The 18,446-nt window shown below is 35.0% G+C and overlaps 1 protein-coding gene across 6 annotated transcripts in view; it reads left to right on the forward strand.

Moving 5' to 3' along the window:
* Positions 1 to 7,121: 7,121 nt before the first annotated feature.
* The window catches only part of UVH6 (RAD3-like DNA-binding helicase protein), a 100,629-nt gene continuing 89,304 nt past the window's right edge, over positions 7,122 to 18,446 (forward strand). For all 6 annotated transcript variants that reach the window (XM_089807394.1, XM_089807396.1, XM_089807395.1 and 3 more), the window contains exons 1-6: positions 7,122 to 7,687; positions 8,278 to 8,695; positions 9,345 to 9,427; positions 9,949 to 10,352; positions 10,501 to 10,694; positions 14,250 to 14,430. In XM_089807394.1, the coding sequence (XP_089663520.1) occupies positions 7,294 to 7,687; positions 8,278 to 8,695; positions 9,345 to 9,427; positions 9,949 to 10,352; positions 10,501 to 10,694; positions 14,250 to 14,430 (1,674 nt within the window). In that variant the 5' untranslated portion in view covers positions 7,122 to 7,293. The remainder of the gene's footprint in view (positions 7,688 to 8,277; positions 8,696 to 9,344; positions 9,428 to 9,948; positions 10,353 to 10,500; positions 10,695 to 14,249; positions 14,431 to 18,446) is intronic.

The raw sequence follows: 18,446 nt of genomic DNA on the forward strand, positions 1-18,446 counted from the left end.
GCCCAATTTAGGGTGATTTCATTTTCCCCTCTTTGAATTGATGTTTCAAAGAAATGACGATGTTAACTTACAAAATAATTTGATAAAAAGCGATGAAACTATTCCCAATTTGCATATTGAGAATTCCAATCTTGATCACATTAAATTCAATCGATTGAAAGTTTTAAGCCATTGGTTCTAAACTTTATGGAATGAGAACCAATCATGCCAACTTGGGCTGATGAGAACTTACCAAATTAGTTTAAAAAGTTTTTAAGCCACTGATTCCAAACTTGATGGAATGAGAACCAACCATACTGACTCTGAAATTGATGAGACAAAGGTCAATAAGAGCTAACCAAAATATCCAGTTTGATTCAAAGCAATAAAATTGATCAATGTCAGAAGATATCAAAAGCAATGATGTTTGATAAACATAGTAACCAATTTGATTCGGTGTGATGAAATTGATCATCTATTAGATTGATTGAACTTAGAAATAGATATAATGAACTTGATATGTTGTGATGAAGTCAAATGCATGATAGTTCCAACTTGATCAAAGAGAACTAACATGCCCTTAGTGTTGATAAATGTTTTGATTTATTGGTTTCAATAAGATCCTTGACTAAACTTGATGAAAAGCTAATTGATTTAGGTATAATTGCACATGCATGATCCAAACTCCAATTCATCCTCATCAAAGCCATCTATTAAACTCCACATTGTATGAGAATGTATATCTGCCTCTTTGTTCTTGCATACACGAGCGAGATTCAATTGCTCATCACCATATCAACACAACTTAGAATGTTAACCTTTACCATTACACTACAAGATCATCCTCAATTGAATGTATATTTACTATGTTAAAAACTTACACAATATTATATTATTCATATATATAATTTAATTATATTATGTTATTAATTTATAATAATAAATATTTAATTCAATTTAAAGTTAAATTTATCATAATGAAATCTACATAATATTTATCTATATTAGATTTAATTCTCTCATCTTCACAAATCTTTCCTGCTAAAAAGAGGCTAATAAAATTTTCCTTATAAAATCTACAAAATAATGATCTATGTTAGATTTAGTTCTATTAGCTTTATAAATCTTCCACGCTAAAAAAAATTCAAATGTGGATAAGGCAAATAAATGTTTTTATATAAAGCAACTCACTACATTGCTAGATAATTCATAAGTACAAAAAAATCTCCTCTCAAACTTAAAACAACAATATTTACCCAAAGTCAAAATACATCTATTATCATTGAGGAAACTTCGTAGTTAAGTGCATTCGAGCTAGAGTAGCACAGGATGCATGACCTCTTGAGAAGTCCCAATGCTTCACCTTTGTGTGTGTCACCTAGATCTAATAAGTGCTAGTGTTCCATTCATTCTCATTCATTCTCATTAGTGATGGGTTAGTGTGAACCGCTGCTCATGAAACATGAGTCAATAAGCTTAACTCAAAAGAACTACACAATTGAGTCCTGATAACAATATCACAATTTCAGTAACAGAGAAAAATATCTCCTACTTATTAACATCTGATCAAATCGTGAGTACATTTCAATTTATTATTGATCATTTCAATTTACTACAAATAATAGATTGTGATTTTTAGCTGATAGACTATTGTAGGTGGAGACTTCACACAAAACCTATCTGTTCATACCATCAATTGTTTTAATCTTTGTTCAAAACTGCTCAATCAACAATAAATGAAAATCTTTTGCAATCTCCACAAATTTGTTTTTTGAGATTTTTGCAATCTTATTAATATCTCAATGAATCTTTGCATGATTTCTGAAATCTCAACTATACGATTCATGAAATCTGCACTTAGATTATTTTTGGGCAGAAATTTCCAATGAATTAATTTGTGGCTAGCTAAGTGGATTTCCAATTTCCTCTACCCTTTATATATGTCCTCTGCTTAAATGGAGTAAACATTACGTGCACTACCTGCACTTTCCTTTGTTTTGTTGTCATGCGTTTCATGAAAAATATTGCAAAAGTAGATTTCAAAATTTGGTAGACAACTTTGTTGAAGCCTATGGAGGTTTACCTCTTTTGTTTCAAGTGATGGGCGGACATGTGTTGGGCACTAACAAAGCTTATTAAAAGTTACATTAGATATTATCAAGGAAAGACTACACAGACACTCTTAAAATTAGCTATTTTCCTCTGGAAGAAGATGAAAAATAAGTATCTATGAATATATTATCCTTTTTACAGGGGAAGTAGTGATGAGGACCATGCGTATATGGAAAGTGACAGAGTTCACCCATTTCAAATCCTCAAAGATAAATGCCTAATCTTGAAATGTGCTACATAAGAAAATGGCTTGACTACATGTAATCTATGCTATATATATTCGCAGATAATGAGGGGTGGATCTCAAAAATATGAGTCCCTGCAACCATCTATTTGTGGTGCATGGGAGGCATTTTTCATGGGAGTGAAGGTGGGTGTGAAGAGAGGTAACCTCCATGGTAGGGACCCTGCTGAAGCCTAATAAAACCATTACATTTATCTTGGCTCTTTTCAGTGAGGATCTGAAGGGTGGACTGACCTCAGAATGTAATTTTGGGTTATTCAATGCAAATATGAGTATGGCTTGTGATGTGGGATTACTACAATCCTCGGTAAGGAAACTATCATGCAATTTATTTGTTATATTTTCTCAACAATCCTCATTTGCTCAATAGAGTTTCTGAGATATTCTTTGTCCAGATCAATCAAATGTAGTCCTAGTATTTGTAGGTTTGCAACTACTTGTTTCTTGATTTGATTGCGTAAGAGTTTTTGCATCAACACTATGGATCACACTCAATGATCCATCATCAAGATGAATATGAAATAAAACATACACATCAACATTTTGGATCACACTATGATCCATCATCGAGATGAACATGAAAGAGAGCATTAGTGTGCTCCACACTCTCTTTCATGTTCATCTCAATCCGAAAGATGGAATCTTTAGGGAAAAATATGAAACTTTTACCTTGATCTTTTTTCATGCAATTGATGAAAGAGAGTGGATGGAGTGATGGCTATGGAATGGAGTGGAGTGGATTATTGTTCGAAGATCTGTATTGATTAAATCTAGTATGATTGCATTCAAGGTATTAATCTTCAAAACCCGTGTTTGAGTTGTTTAGATACAGATCACAAAAACAGAGCATTTTTCTTGAGATAAATCTCATGAGCACTATCCAAAGGGAAACTAAATTTGACATATCAAGAGGGGAAGGTGAATTGGGAGGATTTGTTGACGAAGCTTTAGCCATAGAGCTCTAGAGGCCATTAATGGAAGAGCTCAAAAACTTTTGCACTAGGATATGGTTATGCAACCACAACTTTGGAGTGGAGGCAACCCTTGTTGTAAAAAGAGCCCTATTAAATGTTCACACAACTTTAAAAGATGTGTGTCTTACAAGACTTGTGTACAAAAGATCTGAGAATGAGGTACTTCAGGTTATGTTAGTATTTTCCTTTGTTTTAGAAGGGTGCATGCTGAGATCCTTGACTCTTAATTTGGGGGAATTGGGAGAGAAGGGCATCAAATATTTTGCACCACTCCTGAAATCTCATAAAATGCTAGAAAATTTGGAATTTTGTACTACCAACAACATTTCCTTGGAAGCTGCTGGAGCCATTTTTGAGCTTCTTCCATATATCGAAAGGAATAAGAATGTTTTGTATAATCCAAAAATATATTGAACTTTTGAAATGTTTCTACAATTTGATGTATCTTACCGATTCTCTGCATTTAAATAAAACAAATACGCTTCATTTTCTTATCATGTTTGGATCTTGTATAATTTTGAATTTCCAGTTGTCAATTTATATGGTAACAGTTAATATTTTAGACCATAGCATCCCTATCTATGAAGCTAAATTTCTTGGTGGTATTTCTTTTGAGCAGAGACAATGTACCATGGATTAAATATCAATCATTACAGTATTATTTGATTAAACACATCCAATTCTTCTGCATGCTTAAAAAATCCTCAAGATATAACAAGATGGGCACTTCTCCCCAATTTGGTGACAGGATTGTGGTGATGAAAAATATCAGAATGTCCTACCTGGTTTTCAACTATAGTTTTTTTGCATGGTCATGGCTTGCATCATTGGCTTGACCACATCTTGATGTTATTTTTTATGAAATTTAAGTAACTTCTTTTACATCAGGTAAGTGCATTATTGTTGAAATACTTTAAAACTTATAAATTTGGATGGTATTTACTTTGTGTTTTGACTTGCCTATGGTTGAGGGTATGTGCAATGTAGTGATGAGGTTTTGAAGACTAAGGGAACCTTAGAACATCCAAGTATCTCCAAATATCTCCCAATATTTTTTGATTCTTGCACAGATAATCAAACAGTGCAGCTAGAAATTGGTATGAATCGGGTTTCTTCTCGGTTCTCATCCTAGATCATGTCACTTCTACGTTAGCCATTGCTCTAAGGATAGATAGATTGATTAAAGTGGATTGAGAATGAAGGAAAATGTTCATGGGATGCAATTTCTATTTTATCAATATAAATATCTTTAAATTCATTGTTCAGTGAGAATTTTAACTCCAAAAAGAGAGGGAGGGTGAGTCATAGGAAAGGAAAACAAATCATTAAATGGTTCAATTTTAGTTTGATGGATGGACAACCGTTTAATCTATGAATATGATGTAATTGAATAAAAAGTGGATGACTGTATAGAAAGTAATGAGTAAAATATTTGACTTTCATTTCTCATATAAAATAAAAATATATATATTTTTAAACAAATGAAGTAAGTATTTTATGATTTGGTATGTTGCACGACAACCACACATAAATATGATATTTCATTCACTTTCACTAAAAAAAAGAAAAGCATCAATTTTGTGACTTCATCTGATTGCACAACCACATAGTATTTCCTCATCTGATTGCATGACAACCACATAGAATAGAATTTTAACATTTCATTCATTAAATATTGTACAACAACCATACAAAATTCCAATATTTCATCCACTTTCCCCACAAAAAAGAAAAGTATCATCCCTAGCACATTTCAAGTTTGAACCTATGCAAACATGTATATAATTTCATTAAATTCCAGCATGAATATTTGTTTATTTTATAGGAAGATCTCTTTACATATATTCCTACTTAAACATTATTACCACTACGTCTTAATGTACCTAGATTTTAATGGGTTTAATTATTATGCACATAATTTTTGTTTATACTAATAAGAATATTGGTTTAAATGTCTTGTTTTCCACAATCATTGCTCAAGCACATTGTCCTGGGTTGAAGATATTTGATAGCAAAATGTTAATTTCAGAAAATGTTTTGTTGCCTTGACAAGTTTATTGTAGTGAAATCTTTGCTTGCATAGAGCTTGGGTATTAATATTATGATCTCTCTTGGTGAGAGGAAAACATCCCTATAGAGCTAGGCTATGGTAACAAAATTGTGAAATGTAGGTGGATGCTAGAGAGAAGTCTCCTGCTACTGGATCTCCTCCATTGCCTTGGACATCAAGATTCAAAAGAACATATTAAATAAAATATGATTTGAGTGAAGAAATCACGCCAACAAAAGAACAACAATTGTAGTGTCTTTAAGGTTTTGAGTTATGTTGTTAGATTTGGACATTTAATGACAAGATCTCAAAATAAGGTTTGATGTGTAGGATGTTGAATGATTAATCCTTTTAGAATACATCTATTATATAAGTTAATATGTTAAAAGAGTGTAACATTTTATATGAAAATAAAAATATATTAATTTAATTTTAGTATCTTACTGAAAATGTAGTTTTTTTCTTATGCATATAATTTTAAAATACAATCTTGACGTAGATTGACAATTCATCTTCAAAGTAGAATTTTGACTTCACCTTCAACACCATTTTTTGTTTCTCTAACTACTTGCTTGAATCCAAATGCTCACATGGTTCATCTTGATTTCATAATCATTCTCTAACCCATTTTTTGTAAAAGCTATGTTTGCTGCAAACGATAAGGCGAACAAAAATTTGGGCAATAGATGAGATTTGGAAAATAAATTGCTTACTCCAAGTATCTTCATCTAATCATTTGTAGGTAAATCGTTGTTAGTGGAGGTGAAGATTATCAAGGGGTGTGGGCATGTAACCTCTATACTTTTCTACATAGGAAATAGAAGCAAGTCCTTGGTTATGATGTCCTAGAATAAGATTCAAATCAAAATATTTGAACCTTGAACAACTTCCCAATCTATTATCATGAAATCTCATCAAGTACAAAACATATTCATATATCTCAACTTGTTTACATCAAGGTTGCAAGTGTAATGCAAAACTGTTCGAGAAGACTTTGGGAAAAGCCATGTCTTGAAGACCCTCAATGTTATATTCATTTATTGGAGATGTGTCAAATTATGGTGAGTGAGAAGGGGTGTCATGCTAATTTTTAATTTTTAAGGTTTCTTTGATGATTTCTATGTGTTTGTTAAGAAAAATCTAAATGATCGTATCCCAACCACCATGAAAACCTTCACATCCACATACAACAATTTCCCAAAATTCAATTGGCTGGAGAATAGATGCATTTTGGATCTTCTTTGTGGGGAACTCGAGCATACTAGAGAAAATATTGTGGTGAGATTTAAAATATGATTAACTAACTAGAATCCCTTACTTTATTCTTCACCTTTATGTCGTGGATACTAAATGGCCTTAATTTCAATAATTATTTTTATGTGGCATTCCATATATCCTTAAAAGTAAAAAAAATAACACACAAATAATATTATTAATAACATGCATACCACGTCTATATTCTTGCATGAAAGGTCACAATTTTCGACGAAGAAGAGATAGAGAAATTCTTTTCTATGACAAACTAGTGGTATAAATAAAAATGGCAAATGAATTTAAGAACAAAGTATGTATGCGACCCACTATTTATTATTATTTTTCAAATATGTTTATTCTTTTAAATTTCCTTTAATATTATAACAAAAATAATCCTTCCATATTTTATATGTGAAACTATCTTATATAAGCATCCAGATTTTGTCACTATCCGTGTACCCCTTGTCCTCCTGGTGCAAGTGCTAGTTATTTTATGTATAAACAAATTGTCCAATGAGATACATCTTGGCTTCCGTATAGCCTTTACGGCGCAAGACCTGCCCTCACATTACACGCGGGTACTGCCTGTTTCTCACATAAAATAGCCTACCGGCTGGCGAGGGAGCTTTCGCAACCTGCAGGCGCTGCAAATTGGAAAATTGAAGCCGAAGACCTCCGCAATGAAGTTCAAAATCGAAAATCTTACTGTCTACTTCCCTTACGAGCACATATACCCAGAGCAACACCAGTACATGGTGGAACTGAAACGAGCGCTGGACGCGAAAGGCCACTGCCTCTTGGAAATGCCGACTGGTACAGGCAAAACTATAACACTCCTCTCTCTTATCACCAGCTATCAGTTATCCGACCCCTCTGTTGGGAAACTCATTTACTGTACACGCACAGTCCACGAAATGGAGAAAGTTCTTGCGGAACTACGCTTATTGAATGATTACCAGCAAAAAGAAATTGGAAGCGCAGCCAAAACTCTGGCCCTCGGCCTCAGTTCCAGGAAAAACCTCTGCATTAATGAAATGGTCCAGAGCGCGAGTTCCAGGGAAAGCGTTGACGCGGGTGAGTCGGAGATGGTTCAACTACCAAAATTTCTGTTTTTTAAGGCAACCACTAGAACACTTATTTTGATTGATTCTTCGAATTCGATAGTTAACATTCGCCTAAAATTCAACACAATAATAAATCACAGATACTAAATATCTGTAGCAACGTAATTTATCAAATGCTCTTTCCTCTATTACTTACAAGATTCTGTCAACGAGTAAGGACAAAAGTTTCTACAGAGTTTCTTCAGTAGGGACTGGGCAAGGATATTTTATATGTTAGAAGCTTTTCATGGGAAACAAACAGATCTTAAAAGATAGTGTATTTATTGGACATTTGAAAATGAGGAAATGCCCGTAATATTCCTTTTCAGGTTTTGCAGTTTGCAGAGGTACATATTTGACAAAACTCTTATGGATTAACTGGGTAGAAACTTTTGTCCTAGTTTTAATAATTCTAGTATCTAAAAAAATGTTAAGTGTTAATGCAAAAGATGTAAGATTTTGAAGGAACATGTTTGGATTATAATTCAACATAAGGGATTGAGATTCCAGGGCCGAAGAAGATCAGGGAAGGTTTCTAAATTTTAATATTTTGTGCTTCAGGTTGCAGAAAACTTACAGCTTCTTGGGTTAGAGCTCTAGCGGTAGAAAACCCTAATATTGAAACGTGTCAATTTTATGAAAATTATGACAAGCAAGGGACTGAAGCAATTTTGCCCCCTGGGGTTTACACACTTCATGACCTAAGAAACTTTGGTAGAGCGAAAGGCTGGTGCCCGTATTTTTTGGCTCGCCATATGATCCAGTTTGCAAATATTGTTGTTTATAATTATCAATATCTGCTTGATCCTAAGGTATCTGGGATTATTTCAAGGGAAATGCAGAAAGAGTGTATTGTGGTGTTTGATGAGGCACACAATATTGATAATGTTTGTATTGAGGCACTCAGCGTGAATATCAGGGAGCAAACTCTCACTGGAGCTACAAGGAATGTTAATAAGATGGCCGAGATTGTTGATAGGTATGTCGTTTCTCTACAAGTTTCTCAATTTACAGGGCCTTATTATGTTTTAAGTTATTTTTATTCAATGTTAAATTTTAAATCCAGGAAAAGCATTTCATTTCTTTTTTTCTCCCTTAAGTTTTTAAGGCCACTCAAATCAAGGATGGTTAATTGGCCAGACCAAATAGAAAAGGGCTTCAACCTTTGACTTAGCCTCTAGTAGAAGTTCATTTTTTAAATACAAGAAAAAGCCGTTTTTAAATAAACAATCTGATGTTCCCGTTTGTCTTCCTTTAGTTTACCCAGCAGAGTAATGTCAATTGGACAGAAAAAGATAAGCATTTGTTTTAGACGGACTTAAAGTTGATGTTAGAAATTTATTTAGTATCTTCAACTGGGAAAGGAAATAGGTTGTCATAACAGAATTTGAGGGCTTGGAAAGTAGCAAAAAGTACCTTGTGGTGATTTGCGCTTGTTATAGAATTGCAGAAAGGAGCATAGATAGGTTTTCTCATTTCTGCTCTCTATCATGTTTAATGTTATTGTTACATGGCATATCACTGATGCTATATTATTGCCTGCTGTCATATATGTTAAGAAGTTTAGCCTTTTTAAGACATTTCTTCTTTTGTATGCTTCATCTTACTTGCTGTAATTGATTAGGAAGGTTCAAGGCCTCAGATGCAGATAGATTGCGGAGAGAATATAACAGGCTTGTGGAAGGATTAGCACAAAGAGATGATTTGCCTAGTACGTACAACATTTACTCTAAATAATAACTTGAGATATATGAACTTTAAATCTCAAAACTACTTTGACATTCTAATGATTCTTGGACTGTAAAAGATATTTTTTACTGAATTAATGGGATAAAATTATGATGTAGGAGATCTTGTTGGAGAATTGCTTTCGTAATGGCCTGATAATGGACTGATGTCTAACTTGGATATTTGAACCATTCACACAAATGGGAATGCCCATTTCGGGTTTATCTATGCTTATATCTTTTTGTGATTACATATTCAAAATCCTTCTTGGTGTTTTCAAAATTATATAAATCTTGCTCCAAGTGAGAAAAAAGTATATTGAATTTGAGTGTAAACTTTGACATTTAGAAGTGTTCTTAGTGTAAATAGGCTGGATCATTGGACATTTCTTACTTTGTGCTACAAATATGACGTTTCTCTCCTTATTAAAATAGACCTCTAGGAGTACATTTTTGCTTTCTGGCATTATTTTGTATTAATTTGTTGAACTTATTTGCTGTGCAGTCTCAGACACATGGATTTCAAATCCTATTCTGCCAGATGATATTGTAAGGGAAGCTGTGCCAGGGAATATCAGACGGGCCGAACATTTTTTATCAGTTTTGAAAAGGCTAGTTCAATACCTAAAGATCCGGCTAAGAACTGAGGATGTAGAAACTGAAGGAACACCTCAATTTGTTGCTAATGTTACGACACAAGCTGGCATAGACCAAAAAATGTTGAAATTCTGCTATGATCGTTTACATTCTCTTATGGTAACCCTGGAAGTAACTGACACAGATGAATTTCTGCCAATTCAAACTGTGTGTGACTTTGCCACATTAGTAGGGACATATAGTCGTGGGTTTTCTATTATTATTGAACCTTTTGATGAGCGAATGCCAGAAGTTCCTGATCCTATTTTGCAGGTATTCTTACACAAACTTGACATACTGAATATAGATTATATTCTATTGCCATCACTATAAATCCATACTTGTTTTTTTGGGTGAATTTGAATTCAGTATAATCTTATATGGTTGAAGCATTGTCTTTGATGTTCTTTTGGTAATGCAGCTTAGTTGCCTTGATGCTTCACTTGCAATAAAACCAGTGTTTCAACGGTTTCAATCTGTGATAATAACATCGGGGACTCTCAGTCCTATTGATCTCTACCCTCGTCTTCTCAATTTCAATCCAGTTATTTCTCAGGCCTTTACAATGTCTTTGACAAGAGATTGCTTATGCCCAATGGTTCTTACACGTGGCAGGTTTGTAACAAAACTATTCATCTTTTTGCAATAACTGATACATTGTGTGTTATTTCCTCATGTTTCAATGTAACTGCATCTGAGAGAAATATAATTTGTATTTTGATTTTTCCTAATTGGTGGCCCTTAAAATGTTTGCTTCTAAAATGTAAGATATGATTCAGGCTAAAATCATATTGTTCTGCACTTTTCATGATATGCTGCCCTTTACATCATGATCATATGTGTTATCTGGTGGTTCCACGAAAATAAAGGGTACTAATAAAAGCATTTTGGAAAGCAGTAAACAGAACAGCCTTGCATTTAGGATATAAATCCCAAAGCTCCATAACCAATTATATTGTTGAAACAAATTTTATCATTTTCTTTTCTCATTAATATGTTCTGTAACATGCTAAATTTAACAAGAGAAAATTCTAAACATTTTCCAACAATTTCCATTAAATTAAAAATTTCACCTATCTATCTCTTCAAAATAAATTGTGTCTTTTCATATGAATGTGAAATATCTTCTACAAGTGAATTAGGTACCATAAAGTGCACAAAAAGAAAACCATGAGTAAATAACAGCCTTCACATGAACATAAATAACTAATAGTTTAAAAGTGCTCCTTATGAAATGGAAAATGACTGTATATTGGAAATAAGTACTTTCATTCATGCGATACAAGAACTTTGAGAGGGAAGAGGATAATTGTGCTTTGATCCATTCTCAAAGTTCTGTATCATTAATGTCTTCCTGAGAGAGGGAAAGCATCATCAGGTGCTTTTCCTCTCATCCATGGACAATTGGTTTCCTGCACAACTTCTTTTTGGATGTAGCCGGAACCTGCACGAGAGGTGCAAAAACTGGGCTAGGTCCGATTGCCATCCAAGTCTCTGTTTTTAGTCAATCTTAGTCAGTCACATTCTCTAGGCTTCACCCATTCTAAGTATGACCTTCCCGACTAGACATGCATTCCTGGTTTATGTGATGGATGGTCACATGCTTTTTGCATTGTGCCACCTTGGCCAAGGTTTATAAAATGCAAGCACTATTTTTGTGCTGTCAAATACACCATCTAAATATGCAAGCACAAAACAGTGCTTGCATATTTATGAACCTTACATCATCCTTTGTAATATCCCTGATCAGGCTTTCTGGATATTTTCTTTTTTTTCCAGCTGAAAAAATATTGTCTCAGCCTACTCTCAGGTATATTCTGAAAGAACTTTTCAGAGTGAAAGTACTCAGTGTATTGAATAGAATTCTCTGATAATCCTTAAACTCATATTAAATCTGAACTGATGTTTGTTTGGCTAGCTCATATAACACTGTACTAAATGAACATAGATGATACCCAACTGTCCAGGATAGGAAAGCATAAAGTACTATGAGCGGATGAGTTCATTCCAGGGGGAATCCAATAATGTAGCTGGCCTTCAAACCACTAACAATCAAACTCGGTCTGTTAGAAAACACAGACCATCTCTATGATATTGGGTGTCTTTGCCATGGATCAGAATACTTGGGACTGATCAATTTCCTCCATTCGAATTCTTTAGGCAACAGTTAAACCAAATGGTGAGCCAAGAGGTAGATTCACACTTACAAGATTGGGGCTATGTTCTATGTAAGAATCCCTGCTTGGTTTGATCAGATAATTTAAACTTGGACTAGCGGAATTTTGTCAAACAGTTGATATGCAATTAAGGATCTTAAGCAAAGGTACTACTGTGATATCACTTCACTAATTATCAGCATGAATGTCATGGAATAGCTATGTTAACAATGAAATAGTGATTTCAGGAACGTACATTAATATTGGCACGAGAACATCAATTTGTAATATCGATTTATAACAGTAACACTAAACCAAGATCTGTTATACAAGGCACCATTGACAGAACTCCAAATTCATGTAAAGATTAACATAAACATAACAGCAACTGGTATGCGGTTTAGGTAAATGTAGTACAGACCCATTTTAGCAATGGAGGATGCTGCAGTGGAGGTCTGGCTGTATTGTGTGTGCTTGCTCAACATCCAACATCTAGACACCTATTCTTCTATGCCATACGTTGCCTGTAGTCTGCTCAGCCCAGCTGTAGTTACACTCACTCATGTAATCTTCAGAACTCGCTGCTGTGTACGCATATGCTGGATGGATGCTGCTTGCGGAATGGTGATTATGTCTGACACTATACCTGTGTTACTGATCTCTGGTTGACGGGTCTGTAGAAACTTCGGTGCGGCATCTGCCGTGTGCTTCATGCATAGGGCCGACCTGTTGCTCCCAACACCTGTATTAACTCCACTGCCTATTCCGGACTAGGAGGGACCACGGCTGTGATTAACCAGTACTGATGCAAAATATACTTAATGCAAGGAATTACGTCTGCAGTCTCGGGCTGGAACTGTCTATCCTGTCTGCCGACTTGTTTGTCTTCCTGCTTGAGATCTGTACATCAGTATTATCCTGAACTGCCTTTCAGATGTCTGTTCCTGCTACCAGCTGTTTGAGTTCCAGTTTTCAGATAGCTCCCACTGTGCTACTTCCAACTTCAGTTCTGTGTATAAAAGGGTGAGATACTGGGTTTGCGTGCGGCCCTCACTATTTTCCTTAAGGAATTCCTCCTTAGTAACCAGTCACATTTAAGCGACTTTTAGGATTTGAGAAAATAACATATTTCATGGTGATAATCCCAAAGCAGATGCTTGCTTTTATAACCTTGAAGCGAGGGAAGATGCGAATATCTAAGCAATGTGGGATAAAAGCCTCTTTTGTCTTTTAGTCACCTAAGTCATTTCTGTCATAAAGTGACTTTAAATGATAAAGTACTTTATAAATCGACTTTATAAAATAAAGTGACTTAGCCTTAGGAGTTCCCACTTAAATATCTCCCCCAACAAAACCAAATAGATCCCTGTGACTGGCTGGCATCCTCAAAACAAATGCCGTTAGCCTATCTGGATGGAAAGATAGACCAACAAGGTGCCATTAGGTCTAGTGTGGAGAAGGGGACATTACATCCTATCATATGGTTGATATATTTGGATGTATCATGATAGTTCATATCTTTTACACAATATTAATGAAGGAAAGCTTGGTGTGTGTGTGTGTGTGTGTGTACATATACCTGTATATGTATATGCATATGTATCTGTATGTGTGCGTATATGTATGAAGTTGAACGAATAAAAAACGTACTCAACACCTCAAATAAAATCTGATGTACCAGCATTTCGTACCCATGGGCCATACCTGTACTGGTTCCCATTTCCGATTCGGCAACTTAGGCTTTTCTTCATGGAACTTGGACAAAATTTTTAATCAGAAGTGTTAAGTATTAAAATTTTTAATCAGAAGTGTTAAGTATTTGAATTTTTATTGTGAAACTAAATTGTCATTCAATGCTTTCTCTTAGGAAATTGGGATATGATTTGCTTCAGAGACATTTTTTTTTGCATTGATGTATAACACTATTTTTATCTTCAATTTATTTTCTATAGGATTTTGTAATAGATATGAGATGATATTAATTCTGATGTAAAATCTTACTTTTTGAATTCAGTGATCACTTGCCCTTGAGTACTAAATTTGATATGCGTAGCGATCCCGGTGTTGTGAGGAATTACGGACGTCTTCTGTTAGAGATGGTAGCTACTGTGCCTGATGGCATTGTTTGCTTCTTTGTCAGTTACTCATACATGGATGGGATAATTAATAGTTGGAATGAAATGGGTATTCTAAAGGTAAAGCTAACCTTTTGAACTTAATGTGTTCATGCTTTCTTGAGATATTTGGTGTCAATTTTTTCAATGATCATCTTGACCAGCTTACATTATAAAATGTCACAAGCATAGAATACAAATCAATCCAAAACTGAATGATATATGCATTTAATCTGTTCAAATTGCATGGGTTTTTGTTTCGTGGATTTTTTTGACTTGGAGGCCTTGTTTTGCAGGTTAAGATTTACACTTTGTCATTGATACAGTAGAGGGCGACTGATGTGGCAGTTGAGATAACCATTTCAAATTGCTGAACAACCAACACTGACTGAAAATTAATGATGTTTGTAACTAAGCTTAAACTTTGGTTAAACATGACTAATAATAATATTGCTAGTTTCAAAGAAGACAGTTTCTGGTCCTCATGGCTAACATTGTGCATATGTAGGGTGATGAATTGCAAACAAATAATATTCCTAATCTAATTAGGTTACCTTAAATCTACCTCCCCTTGTGGGAGACCCAGTGTTTTAAAAATGTATGATTACTTGCAAGCTGAGTTTGTTATAAAAATGTGAGCTATCCAGCATTTTGCACATAAAAGCCTGTTTAGTCTCAATGAATTCCATAGAGAAAACTGCTGCTGAAAAATAGAACTAAAACCCCTAAAGGTTGATTTTTTGCCTTGAGAAATTTGAATTGCTAGTGCATGAAGTGTCTTTTGGGTGATGAAAAAGATTTTTTGACAGCTGAAGTGTGACTTGGTAGGTATTTGCTTGGTTTAATTCAATTTTCTTTTTCTTTTCCTATTTTAAAACCCTACTATTTTTTTTTTCCGATTGTTTGATTTCTATACAATGTGGAAGGCATTATGCAATGTTAGAATGACCTGGATTCGATTAAGAGCACAACGACTTGCAATTTTTGTGAATTTAATCTGAGAGGAGGTATAATTTGCCTCAAACATCAGTTTGCTCAAATTGTTGGTTAAATGTCAAATATTTTTGTGAAGTAGAGAAGTGGTGTGATCAGAGAGTGAAGTTCTACTTTTGAGTTACAAGGATAAGGAAGAAGTGAACGGAGGCCATTGCATTTGTGATTAATTCCACCCTTGATTCAATGGGACTCTTTTATTTAAAGCCACCCTCAAATTCTTTCTTTTTGGCCCACCTGAAACATCAATATACACATGAGAATAAAATTATATTTTTTGTCATTAAATCGATAAAGAGCATCCTGCTGTTAGATTACCGCAATGTTTCCAAAGCACCAAAATAAACAACAAAGCCAATGCTCGAGTAGGAAATACTTTAGACAAGTGATTACAAAAGATATTGCATGTCTGCGACAGACAGCACATACACTGTGGCAGGCAGAACAGTGAGTGTCATTACCCAACAAGCCTCCAAACTCAAAATAACAAACCTCCAGAAGGACTAAACTGGATGCCTGTCAAATATAAGACCAACAACACTCTTCAAACTATCTGTTGTAAAGGTAAATGAGTCCAGATATGATTGACAGGGCTATGAAAGATATGATATGATGTGCTTCAGCGGATAGAGGACTGCTGCCAGCAGTTACAGGTCCAATTCTACAATGTCAACTCCTCAACGAACTAATCTTGCATACATCACTTCCCAATAACTCTCGGAAGCTCCATCCACACTCAGCACTCACTAAAAGTCTCCTAAAGGCAAGGAGTATACCAACTTGTAGGCCTAGTATGGTAGGAAACGTGGTTGCATCTCTACTTTAAGGTGAGTGAAGGTCATAACAGCATCATAAACACTTCAAAACTCTTCCAACTAGCAAACACTTCCCAAAGATTACTGAACAGTCACATACATGCACAACTTGTAATATCCCTTTCCGGATATTTACCAAAAACCCTTGTTATTAAACCAGCAAATTTAAAACCGAACAGTAAACCAATATTTTATATAAATTCCAGAACGTTAATCGATTTATAACCAACAGATATGCATACGAGAAAACTCAGAAAAGTGTGTTTATTTCCTCCAATATTCAGAAGTACATATTTAAACCAGCAATTAACACAAATAGTTGCCAAATAACGTTATTATATTATCCATCAGCAATACAATAACATGCAACAATCTAGAAAATCCAATTTTATAAACAGAAATAACAGCTAGATTGGCAATATAAATAAAACTTGTAAGAAGACTAGGTTTGCGTCCAACCTCCAGAGCTTCTTCAAGGGTTTGCGTCCTCGAAGAGATAACTAGTAACTATTTCCAGCTCCTAGATTAATACTTGTTTTAATATTATAATCTTCATATCTTCCCATGTGGAGCTTTTTGTACCTTTATCACTTTTCCTAATGTGATGCACGCTCTTTTAAGCAATGTGGGATAAAGCACTTTTTTTGTTCTTTAGTCACGTAAGTGAACATAGTACCTTTTAAAAAAAATAAAGTGACAAGTTAAATGAACTTTAATAGTCACTTAGTCAGTAAACCATATAATCATTAGGCATTAAAATAACCGATCAAACGAACTCGGATAAGCACGTGCAATAGCTTGTTGGAAAGCTCTCAACGAGATGCTTCCAAACCAACACTAGGATATCAAAAATACTGAGCTCTGTTTACTTACTAAAAATAGTAAGTATCCGAACAACCTGCCAAAACTGCTCTGATGGGTCTGAAACTGGAAATGTCTAGGTCAAACCTCAAACTGAATCTTGTAAAGAACCTTTTTGCCCCTGAAACCTAGGCGTAGTGAGCCGACAACACAGAATTATAATGTCTCAGAAAAGGGGACATTACAAAGCCTCCCTTCTCAAAGATTGTTTGCCCTCAAGCAATCCGCTCATACCTGCAGAAACTAAATGCCAGGATCCCATACTCGCTGTGAGAATGAGATTCTACTCCTTAGGTGATGTAACCTGGCGTGCATCTTCCCAAATTTGGAATGGTGAAATAGTACAATAGGAATCGATATGCCAAATAACTGAATGCCAAGATCCCAAGGCTCAACATTAAGGGACACCTACTGCCATGTGTACCAATATGCTTAGTCAAAATAAATGCCTCACTCCATGAGTGACCCTACGGGTCTCTACTGTCAAGTGATGATGGTAGCTCAACAATATACCAATATCCATCCCAAGATGATAACGACCAAACTCTCCTCCTAGCTCCCCAATAAAAGGCAATACAAAGGGATGCTCCCCCTGGATCCCAAGTGAGAACTCGTGTGCTGTTTGAGATACCACTGACTAGCTCCTATAATATCTGTACCACTCCTGCAATAACTGTATTGATGACAATGATAGATCCAACCATCTGACTCCACCACTATATCACCCTAGCGAAAACAAAGTAATCCTAATCTTTGGAACTCTGATGTGTCAGAAGGCTGAAACACACAGATCATAATCTTGTGACTATGTAACAACACAACATAATCCACCAAATGTAAAATACTGTTAACACCTGGATTCTTGATCACCCAATCAACATGATCCTGGATAAAGGAAGGAGTGGTTGGTGAATTGCCAACTTCATGAATGCTCACACTGTCTTCAATATGCTGCTAGATAAAAAATGAAGACACCTCATGTGGAACGTAGGGTAGTGTATGTTCTCCCCACTCATTTGCAAATAACTCATTGACCCCTGAAGGCCAAATAGAATCAACGAATATGCTACTAACATCCACATGCAAGTCATTGATAGCTGGAATATACCAACAAGAAAAATCACCAATCAACAAGTAGGACGTGGCCATCTCGTAAAAACTGGGTGATATATCTTTGGGCAAGCTAAAGAATCCCTTAGAGCATGCTAAGGATAAATCTGAACTTCCTACTCCACCATAAGTACCCTTGCTTATGTCAAAGTCTTTGTAAAAGGAAGGTTCACCATTAATTGAAATCTCTAAATTATCCTCACTTGTTCTATCACTAACCATGTGCTCATGTGAAGATGTACAACTGCTGTCATAAAAATCAGAATTTTCAAACTCATCAACTTGCTGGTCCATAGAATTTTTCTCATCATAGAAAGT

This window comes from Cupressus sempervirens, chromosome 10, assembly GCF_028749045.1.
Source record: "Cupressus sempervirens isolate cs-2001-9-10 chromosome 10, ASM2874904v1, whole genome shotgun sequence".
Taxonomy (NCBI): domain Eukaryota; kingdom Viridiplantae; phylum Streptophyta; class Pinopsida; order Cupressales; family Cupressaceae; genus Cupressus; species Cupressus sempervirens.